Raw genomic sequence first — 11,018 nt, forward strand, 5'->3', positions numbered from 1 at the left:
GTTGGGGTTTTGAAGTTTTTACGGACCAGCCCAAATCTGAGTTTTGATAGTAAATGTCCAGGAGTTTTAAGTGGTTGGCTTCATTTTGTTTTGAATATTCCGTGGGCCAAAGAGAGCATGTCTGATCCCAGCGGGACCCAAGGACAGCCTCTGCCCCAGAAAGTTGTTTTAAGCAATTGAACAGTCTCTGCTTCAAGAACTTCAGAATTGAAACACCAGGCAAATGCAGTAGAGGAGGGAGGAGGAGGATGCACATTCTGAGAACTGAGATGGATTTGGCTTTTGGAATTGGGGCAAGAAAAGTAGACAGAAAATTGAGGGAGAGCTGTGGCAGCTGTGAATTTACTGGGGGCTTGTTGGAGAGCCCAGCGCTGGCCCGGGGTGCTCTTGGGGCCTGGTGTGTCTCTCACGCCACCTGCTGGCCATCTGGAGAGTACCATGCCATCGCTCTCCGTGGGACTTGCCAGAATTCTCTGAGGATAGGATATTGGTGTCCCCCACAGGTACTGGCATCGGTCCCTAAACCCACGGAAGCTGATTGAAGTGAAGTTCTCCCACCTGAGCAGAAATATGACCATGCAGCGTACCATGAAGCTCTACCGACTGCCAGAGGCCAGTGGTGCTCCGGGACGGTGGTTGGGGGTGGGGGAGCAGGAGAGGCTGAGAGCCTGGCCCTCAGCAGGAACGCAGCAAGGCTTTGGTGGGGCCGTGGGAATGGGGGAGCATCAGAAAAGTGACCCAACTCAGAGTTTCCTAATTCCTCAACTTTCTGTCCCTGTTATCTCTGCTGTCTATAGCAAAGGTTTTATTTTAGTTTGGCTTTCTCTGTTCTCCTGTGTCTGCACCTGGGCTAGCTACCATGTCAGCTTTTGATGAGCTCAGAGAACACCTATTCTTTGTGACTGGAGCCCGAGCGAGGCATAAATAGAAAGAAAAACCTGTTCACTGAACCGCAGCGCCGCCCAGGGCCTGTGTAAATAAGCTAGAGTGTCTTTCCAGCCTCTGTCACTGAGGGGAAGGAGGGGTGACCCAAGCCTGGGAGGGTTGCCCAGATTTCTAATCTCACTCCCCCCAGTCCAGGTCTGGCCAGTTGAAGGAGTAGGCAGCCTGGAGTGAGCTGGTTTTCTGTTCTGGGTCTCAGTTTACCTAATTTTCCAATGGAAGAAATGCCACTTCTCATTCTCTGCTTGTGCCTGCTTTTGGGAGCCTGATGACCTCAAAGTCGCTTGTCCTCCTGCAGAGCTTCCAGGGTCAGCATGGTTTTTGGGTGCCCACCGATCAGGGGGCTTCCTGCCTGCCTTTGTCGGCTATCAGGCTGGCTTAATCACCCTGGGATCAGGCTGGTCCAGCACCGAGTCCGGGTCAGCCGTGTCCTGTTTTGAGAGACTGTAACAGTTAGATGCCGCCCCAGAAAACAGATTCGGGGGGCTATGATGGGTGTCTTCTCCTCTTGTTGTGAGGACAGATTTATCGTGAGTTCTAGGCAGGCAGAGGGCATTCTTAAAGTAGTGTCGTAGCCAGAAGACTGTCTCTGGATCTCCCCGCCTGTGAGTGAGAGCCCCTTTCAGTGCAGAATTTGAGGTGTCCTTGTGGGAGCTGCCATGTAGAAATGAGGTCAGTAAGTGTTCCCCGGAGATACCAGGATTAGTGGGGAATTTGGGTGGCTGAGGTCCTGGAACAGCTCTTTGAAAGCAGTTTCTAGGGGCGCCTGGGTGGCTCAGTGGATTAAAGCCTCTGCCTTCGGGGCTCAGGTCACGATCTGAGGGTCCTGGGATCGAGCCCCACATCGGGCTCTCTGTTCTGCAGGGAGCCTGCTTCCATCTCTCTCTCTGTCTGCCTCTCTGCCCACTTGTGATCTCTGTCAGTGAAATAAACAAATGAAATCTTAAAAAAAAAAAAAAATTAGTTTCTACAGAGAAGCAGTTGAATCACACGGTAACCGAGCGGTATAAACTGTAACCCCACCCTGCTTCCAGATTTGGCTGACCCTGTCTTGTGTCCTGAGTCTTTGGGGATGTTCTGTGAGACCCCGTATTTACTCCAGAACATCACATGGGTTCATTCCACGGAAGCCTGCCTTAAGAAAAAGCAGCTGTGGGTTGGGATCCTGATTTAAGATGAAGTCCCAGGAGTTTGGTGCTTTTTTTCAGAATTGAACTTGCAGCAGGCCCAGCTGGAAGCAGACTGGTGTGGCAGGGTCCAAGCAGACAGACAAAGTGGGCCCGGGGTGTCAACTCTGCTGGGCCCAGGGGTTCCAGCATGCCTAGGCAAGGAGCTGGTCTGTGAAGTGCTCCTCCTAGTCCAGTGGAGAGACACCAGCATAGACAGATCAGCTGCAGCGCAGTGGGACAAGGTGGCGAGGGTTTGGAGAAGAGGAGCCAAGAAGGGCTTTGCTAGGTGGGTGGGTAGCCCGGGCCTGTGCCCACCCCAGCACATCCATGAGGGTTTTGCTCCCTCATGGCACCATTGACATTTGGGGCTGGGTAATTGTGTTGTGGGGACCGTCTTGTACGTTATAAGGTGTTTGGTAGTTTCCCTGGCTTCTCTCCGCTAGATGTCGGTAGCACCCCTTCTAGTTGTGACAACTGAAGATATCTCAGAATATTGTCCTATATTCAGAATCAGCCCCTTTGAGACCCACTGGGCTAGAGGGACAGGAAGGACAGAGCTGCCAACTGGTCCAGAGGGTGGAAGGTCTCCTGCTCTGTATTAGGGAGTTTAGAGCAAGGGAGGGGCGGGATGGGTTGTGTTTTCTTCGGAAAGTGGCCTGGGCTATGTGGATGAGAGATGGAAGCAATAGACTCAGCCAGAGAGGGTGGCCTTCACTAGGAGGGAGAGGCCTGAAGATCCTGACAAGGCAGGACTCGCTCCTGAGCATGTGGGGGCCGTGAGAGGCCCCTGCCAGGGGTTACTGAGGGTTCTCTCTTGACGGCCTGGGTGGATGCCTCCAGGGTTGGGGTAGGAAGGGAGACAGTCTGAAGGTTCCAGTGCCTTCAGAACTTGACGGGGAGTCCAGAGGCTCACGTTCAGCATACCTGATACTGTCCCATCTATCTGCCTTCCAGACGCCCAAGACAGCTGGACTGCGACCAATGGAAAAAAAGGACATTCCAGTAGTACACCAGCTCCTCACCAGGTACCTGAAGCAGTTTCACCTCACACCAGTCATGAGCCAGGAGGAGGTGGAGCACTGGTTCTACCCCCAGGAGAACATCATCGACACTTTCGTGGTGGAGGTGAGCGGGGAGGGCAGTCCTGGGCCCCTGAGAGGCATTCTCCTCCAGCGGCTCGGGGACCGGAGGCCCAACTCATGGATGCCAGCGTTGGCCTCCTAGACTTCCTTGAGCCTCCTGGCTTGGTCCTCCCTGCAGAGAGGAAGCCGTAGCTTGTACTTGCTAACAGTATCCCCTCTGGACTTGGCGTGAGCCCTTCTTGCCCCTGCCCCACCCCCAGTCCCCGCGCGGGTGACGGGGTAGAGAGAACTAGGCCCCTCTTCCTCCGTAAGCCTTGGAGACCCGCCTGCTCTGCTTATGGTGGCGCCCGCCAGGGTCAGCGGGGATGTGGGCCACAGGGAGCGCTCTGCAGGGGCAGCCCGCAGTCCGGCCTGGATTCTTGTCCTTGCTGTCCCCAGGTGCCCTCGGCCAGTGTGTTCCCTCCTGCCTGCGCCCCCTGTTTCGGTGTGCACCCAGTCATCTGGGGGGGCAGAGCTGCTGAGGGTGGTGTGAGAGCCGTAGGAAGCTCTTCCCGGCGGCAGCGTCCCCAGGCCTGTGTGACATTGCCTCCTTACGTTGTTTTCCCTTCAGAACGCAAATGGTGAGGTGACAGACTTCCTCAGCTTTTATACGCTTCCCTCCACCATCATGAACCATCCAACCCACAAGAGTCTAAAGGCTGCTTATTCTTTCTACAACGTCCACACCCAGACCCCTCTTCTAGACCTCATGAGCGACGCTCTTGTTCTCGCCAAAATGGTGAGGAGACCGGAGGGCCCGGAGAGGCGTGGGGACGGGGCAGTGGGAGCCGTGGTGGGCACAGCTGCCTGTAGGCCGGGGCTTCCGGCCCTGCTCGGCCTCCCGCTCCTCGTAGGAAGGGGCCCAGCACTTCTCAGCCAGCAGCTCCACGCGAGGAGGGAGCGAGGAATGTCCACGGGAAGCGAAGGCATTGAACTCCTGATTTATTTCAGTGAGTTTCGTTCTCATGGGAGGCGCTGCCAAGGAGCCTGAGTAGCCAGGCCTGCTCCGGGAGGAGAGGGGTTCTCACAACTTCCCCAGCCTGGGAGGGGGAGCTGGGTCTCTGTCATGGTGAGTCACGGGAGCGGCTGACAGTAGCGCGTGGCGGGGGTGGGGCCCAGGCTGCTTTGACCCCCGAAGAGGTCAGCGTCAGTCAGCCCTTCTTCGTGGGTCCTACCTGAACTGAGGCCAGTCCACATGGGCTGGCCAGATGGTGGCCCGTCCAGCCTGTGCCCTGCAAGACCTTCTGGTCAACTGGGTGAGATTTAGGAAGTGTCTTTGTCACGGTCTCAGAGCAGCGTGACAGCTGCCATAAGCCCAGGGGACACAGTGAAGGCCTAGTAGTTGGGGTGTCAGGGAGTTAAGGGGCAGCACAGATGCTGAGCCACTGATAGCAGCCAGCTTCTCAGTGGACGCGCTTTGGGGCTTGGTCTCCGGAGAAGCCTGTGCCGGTGCCCAGTGTTTTAGGGAGGCCTAACACAGAACCACAGGAGCAGTGACCGGGGCGCCAAGGACACAAGGATGCACTTGGTGGCCACTAGGGGCCCGGTGGTGTGGTGCTCTGAGAGTCATGAGAACCAGCCTGGAGAGCAGGCGCTGGCAGAGTTCGGCTCGAACACGGATGCAGCTGGGGCTTCCGAAGGGAGATGGTTCTCCCGGGCGCCTCGCCGCACAGCTGGGATGTATGTGGTAGAAACGGACAGGAAGGCAAGGCAGCTTCTCTCTCTCTTCACCCGTTCCTGTTTCTTCCTGCTGCCCCGCAGAAAGGGTTCGACGTGTTCAATGCACTGGATCTCATGGAGAACAAAACCTTCCTGGAGAAGCTCAAGTTCGGCATAGGGGACGGCAACCTGCAGTATTACCTTTACAATTGGAAATGCCCCAGCATGGGAGCGGAGAAGGTAACGTCTGGGCCCAGCAGTGCAGCTGGGCTCAGGGGGTTCATGTCGCCAGCAGAGATGGGGCCACGGGTCTGAGCCCCAGCATCGGCAGGGCCCACATTCCCCTTCAGCAGGTGGTGTGAGGGGGGCAAAGGAGACAGGCCCCAGAGCCACACAAAACCAAGAAGCTTGTCTCCAGCTTCTCTCCCCCATGAGGTGAGCCGCCTCAGCCGCGTACTTGGGACCACCTCAGGGGACTGCCGCCCGCACTTAGCCAGGAAGGTTCTAGTCTAAGGATCTGAGGGGTTTCCTCTTCTGAGCTTCTGCCCTCATCCCAGCGTCACCCTCAGCAGTTCCCTGTGGAGTCCTCAGCATTTACAAAATCAGTGACTGATGAGCTGGACAGAGGCCTTGGGACTGGCGGTTGCTTTCCTCAAAGGATCTGAGGGATGTAGGAAGCCCCTCATAGGGGTTGAGCGAAAGGTCCAGGCTCCCCGTGAGCCTGCTCACACAGCCCAGTGGCACCGAGGGTACTCCGTCCTTTGGGACTTCTGAAGTGGGGTGTGGAGGGAGAAGGGAAGGGGACAGACTTGGGACAACTGTCAGCTCAACTCTGCCTCTCCCCGTTGGCTCTCCTAGGTTGGGCTGGTGTTACAGTAATCGGTTGCCAGTGAGATTCTGGATAAAGCCACTGAGAAGTCAAACCAGGAAATGGAACCCCACCACTTGGTCCTTTTCACAAACGTGAGAATCCCTGGCACAGGGGACAGAACTGAACCGGCTTTACCAAACCGCCGCTGAACTTGACAATTGTATTGCAATGGCGTAGGCTGCGCGATGTCACCTCTGGCCGTGACTCTGGTCTCCCTGTTTTCCAATTAATCACATCCTTCTGCAGCCGTGATCAAGGGAATGTAACTGCTGAAAACTAGCTCGTGATTGGCATATTATGGAGTTAACGGGTGAATAATAAAAGTATATATATATATATTATATATATATAAATATTTTAAATATCTTTCACGTTCCAAATGTACAAGGATGTTCGGTCTCTAATGAAAACTGAATCCAGATCATTCATCAGATTTAGAATCCAAGGACAGTGGCAGACAAACACATATTGGTACAGTGAATTGTTTTGTTCTGAAAGCAGGCATTGGCTTTTCTTGGGGGAGCAGGAGAAAGAGGATGTGGGGAATCTTCTCCAGTCCCCCTTCTGGATGGGCCGAAATGATTCACTTTGAGAAGGCAGGGAAAGGTGGAGGGACGGTGCAGAGCCTGGGGCGGGCTCGGAGCTCGCAGAACCGCAGGTGGCGTCCTGGGTGGGACCCGACTCCGGCCGTTCCATAGAGGCCGGGCCTTTTCCACATCCTGTCACTGGGCAGCAGGGACTGTCTGAGGAAGCAGAGTTCATTTATGAACTCCCATCCTCGCCCTGCTCCTTGTGGGAAGTCATCCTGCCAGCTGATTTTAAGCGGCTCCTTAGCCCACTGTTGTTGCCAGCCTTACAGGGATGAGTCCCTCGCAACATTGTTTTTTCCACTGCCTGGGGTGACTGGTAGTTTGGAGGAGACCTTTGACCTCCTTGTAGCATCTGGGACCTTGTGGAGAACCGGACCAGTGCAATCCCTGCTGAGCTCGTCCTAGAGAGGGCAAAGAGCTGGCACCCAGATAGCCCTGGGGTGGCTGGCCAAGGATGGCGTGGGGATGACATCCAGACCCCTTCAGCCGCCAGCCCCTGGCCTGTGCCTTCCGATCCATTGGCTATCTCTTATGCTTCTTTCCAAGATGCGCAGCCTGCGAGTGGTAGCAGGGAGCGGTGGCCAGACACTGGTCTGGATTTGACGACAGAAATGATGGCGTGTTGCTGTGGTTTGAATCTGATTTTCGCTAATGAGGTTTTGTGGATTTTTGTGGTGATGGTGATGGTTATTGATGCTGCCAGTCTCCCCAGAAGTGACGGAGCCTCAGATCACGTGGCTGTCCATGTAGGCCTTGGGAGGATCAGGTCTTGGAATTGCCAGAAAGCCCCATGCAGGCTTGTATGGATCTTTGCTTGAGGAGAAGGTAAACGGGAGGAGAGTGGGGCGTGCGCGTGAGCCGGTTTCCTGGCTGCCTTCACCTACGTGCAGGGGGGAGGAAGCTTTGGCCAGGCGGCCAGGTTTAGCCAGTTCCCACTAACTGAAGCCCTGCTCTGCAGGCTGACAGAGTGGAGTTTCGGGCTTCGGGATGGCCAGAGGCTAACTTGTGCAGAGTCCCCAGAGCTGGAGTAAAGTGCTTGGGCCGGACTCTATGTAGAGACTGCTGCTGGAGCCTGCGGCCCCATTGTCCTGCATTATCACCGGCGGCCGCTAGGGGCGTCCCTTCTCCCCCATGCTGCAGACTGCATGCACCAGCCATCCCAGCTGACTTTTGACTCCTTGACTCCAAGATACCCAGACCAAAGAAGCTGCTGTTCTTAGCAAGATGTGCACTGCATTCCACAGACGGGAGGAGCCGGAGAGACAGGGCTTGCCTTTACAGCCTTGGCTGACATCGGACACCCCGCGCCCCAAATTCCCAGAGCAGCTTACCCTGTGCATGCATCTGAGGATATCAAAGAACGAAGTGCCGGACTCTCTCCTTCCCTGGGCGAGACCTGGAACTTGGAAAGGCTTCCTGTTGTAGGCTCGGTCAGCTCTGGCCCTGGGCCAAGCTGCCGCTGAGATTGGGGCTGCACCGGAGTGAGCTTTGCCTCGGCTGACCAGGTCACAGATGGAGTCTGAGCCTGCTCTAGAAGAAGCATCTCCTGGAAAGGCCCCCGTGACTCCCTCCAAGACCCTGTGGCCTGCTCCCCGGACTCTGCTGTCATGTCACAGTAGGGACCTCGTCCAGCCCTCGGCACTGTCGCCCCGGCCCACAGGAGTCAGCTTGATGCCTGCTTAGTCTCCTTTTTGTCCAAACAGTTCCCAGGTTCTTCACTCCACCCTTGCCAGGACTTCGGGTCAGGGAGCGCAGAGAGAACCATTGCTTGGGGTTCAGGGCCTCCCCACAAGGAGCCCCACAGGATGGTGGAGCCGTGGCTGGCGTGGACCAGACAAGGGAATGACCCCGAGGCCTCCAAGCTCTTCACCTGGGACCTGACTCCGGCAACTGTGGTTGGAGGGCCTCCCGGGCATGGCCCCCACCCCCCCGCCCCCGGTACTCCTTGTTGGCACCGCTGGGCTGTTGGACTCCATGTTTCCACATGTGTACCTCCTGCCTTTGGATTGACTACATTTGACCCCTTGGCACATTCCCACGGCCTCTGATCTCCGTGTGGGGAGAGAGCTGGGTAGAAAGGAGGCCTCAGCTCTGGGTGGAGGTATGTGTAGGGCTCACCCCCCCACCCAGTGCCTACTCTCAAAGACGCTGACGTCCGTTTTGAAGGCTGGCCCACACCAAGCCCCCTCAGCACCCAGTTTATGGGAAATTCAGGCCTTGCCTGCAGCTCTCATCTAACTGCCGTTAACCCCCTTCCTTGCCGGCTCAATGAAGCCCAGGCGTGGGGGTCCCTGTGGTCTGAATTCTTTGCCCAAAGATGACCAGCATTTAACCAACTGAAAGGATAGCCCAAAAGCCTGGGTAGCTTCTCGAAGCTGCCATCTGGGAGAGGGTAAGGACCCAACTGTCAGGCCAGGGGTGGGCGACGAACACATCCCCGACCAGTGCCTACCCAGCCAGGGGCGCGGCCTTCCTGTGGCCTGACCAACCCGCCCCAGAACCAGAGGAGACGCAAGTCAGCTTCGGTTTTGCCCTGCTGCCGAGTGAGGGCAGGCCCGCCAACAGGCTGTCGCCTGGGAGGTTGTGTGGGACAGTCTTTCAATTCAAAGATACTGACTCCAGGCAAGGTGGGCCAAACGTGGGAACAGAGAAGGGGGAAGCTTCACTTTTGTCTGGGCTTGTCCCTGGGCTGTGGGAGGGGCATCCATTTCCAGGGTGGGGGAGGAGGTACCAAATGCATTGTAGCTCCACTGGTTACATCTCACTTGTTTCTAATAAAGGAAGCAGCTGAACCAAACCTCTCTGCCCTCGAATTCCTCGGGTCAGCAGGTGGCAGTGGAACCAGCCGGGGACCTGGCTTGGCTGGAGCACCCTCTCAGAGGGTGGCAGGGCCCCTCAAGGAAAGCTGCTGGGGAGCATCCCCTGGAGGCAGCTTGGAGTACTTTCCCTGGGCGAGGGTCTCCTCACAGGGCGGAATTGGCTCTTTTCCCCTAACTTCTCCCATCCTGGGGTGAGGAGTCGGGACTGACCCAGGTTCACAGAGGAGCCACTGGGCCCTGGGCCAGCCGCAGGGACCCTTGGCAGTGGCGCCAGTCCCCGGCTTCCACAGCTGGGAGCAGAGCACCCCAATAGTGCAGGGCAGCAGTGGCCCCTCTGGAGGGGGGGGGGAGTCAGCCACTGCCCTATGCCCCCATCCAGATTCCCTATTTCCCCTTCTAGGCCCTGGGGGTGCTTTTTAACACTGCCGGTCACCAGTGTTACACTCGGTAGGTGTGCACCTACTGCACACCTACCGAATGGTTCTCTGAGGAAGGGCCCCAGTGACTGCAGTTAGAATTCGCATCTCCCCACCACACACACACACCCCATTCTCTTCCTCTGGAGCTTTTCATCCATTCCCTGACCCTGTGCTGCTTTTAGGCCACCTAAAAAGGCTGGTGCCTCCGAGAGAGCCCCTTTCCAGGGAACGGGGGCTGCAGCCTGAAGACACAGGACCTCCCCCCAGGGTCATCAGTGCGCTCCCACCCGTCATTCTAGCCCCTCAAAGCTCAGGCCTTGCCCCCACCCTTGGATTTGGGCTGAGAACACAGCCCTGTGGGCGGGACCTCTGGAGTTAAAAGTGACTTCCTTGCCTCCACCCTCCATCGTCATTCCCACCCATCTTCCTGCACCGAAGACTTGCCCTTCCAAGGCCGACTTCCCAGCTTTGGGGTCTCACCCCAGCAGGAAATCCTTCCTCGTGCTTTACCAAACCAGAGAAGAGAAGCAGGATGGTGGGGGGTGGGGGCTTCAGCTCAGGGTCTAGTGTTCTCCCGACACAGGACCCTCCCCCAAGCCCTGACCTGAGCGGGCCCTGGGGGGACAGAACAACCCGAACTGTTCTGTGTGCACCGTAACTGGACTCCGCCTCGTGGCACCTTGCTCCTCCGGGCCTCCCTCCTCAGGCCTGCAGGCCAGCCACCTGGCCTCCTGGCGGCCCTGAGAACCATGTGTCTGGGCTGCCTGGCCCAGGCCTTTGTGGTTCCTTCGTAGGGAGGCTTCTGGCTCCTTCAGAGTGGGAGCACCCTCTATGAGACACACGGATCATCAGAACCAAACGCTGCTCTCAGCGTGCGGAGGGCAGGCGGAGGCTCTCACTTCCTGCCTTGGGTCACAGGTTGCAGGAAGGAGAGCCAGCCCTGCCCTGGGGTCCGTGAGGCCCATTCAAGCCCCAGCCCAGTGCCAGCCCCAAGCCAGAAACTGTCCTCAAGCTCTGTCCCGAGTCCGTGTTGGTGCTTATGCCTGATGGAACCCAAAATGCCAGGGCTCCACCCTGAAGCTCAGAAAGTCCCCTTTCTGGAAGGTTCTGTCTGGATTCTGCCCTCCAGTGTCTCGGCACCCTCTCCCAGCTGCTCCAGGCAGCCCAGAGCAGCAGGCTGGTTTCTGGGCCTTTGTCGTGGAAGGAGAGCCCTGAGTCTCGGATTCATCTACTGAACAGACAGGGGCCTCGGATGCATCTGAACCCAGAAAGCAGGGGTCTATTGAGGTCCCTCAGAGTCCTGTCCCCATCCCCTTTTAGGGCCATAACAGTTCTTCCCTGGCAGAAGCCCCCCACTCCTGCCAAATCCCCCTTTTCCATTCAAGCCCTTCATGGTGACCGGGCAGGGGGAGCTTGTGAGTTGGTGTC

At 57.1% G+C, this 11,018-nt stretch overlaps 1 protein-coding gene across 1 annotated transcript in view; it reads left to right on the top strand.

The window, feature by feature from the left end:
• Positions 1 to 9,149, top strand: part of NMT1 (N-myristoyltransferase 1) — a 31,400-nt gene extending 22,251 nt beyond the window's left edge. The window contains exons 9-13 of the mRNA XM_032322788.1: positions 504 to 612; positions 3,066 to 3,236; positions 3,804 to 3,971; positions 4,994 to 5,131; positions 5,750 to 9,149. Coding sequence (XP_032178679.1) covers positions 504 to 612; positions 3,066 to 3,236; positions 3,804 to 3,971; positions 4,994 to 5,131; positions 5,750 to 5,770 — 607 coding nt within the window. The 3' untranslated portion in view covers positions 5,771 to 9,149. The remainder of the gene's footprint in view (positions 1 to 503; positions 613 to 3,065; positions 3,237 to 3,803; positions 3,972 to 4,993; positions 5,132 to 5,749) is intronic.
• The last annotated feature ends 1,869 nt before the right edge of the window (positions 9,150 to 11,018 follow it).

The sequence above is a fragment of the Mustela erminea genome, chromosome 18 (assembly GCF_009829155.1).
Source record: "Mustela erminea isolate mMusErm1 chromosome 18, mMusErm1.Pri, whole genome shotgun sequence".
Taxonomy (NCBI): domain Eukaryota; kingdom Metazoa; phylum Chordata; class Mammalia; order Carnivora; family Mustelidae; genus Mustela; species Mustela erminea.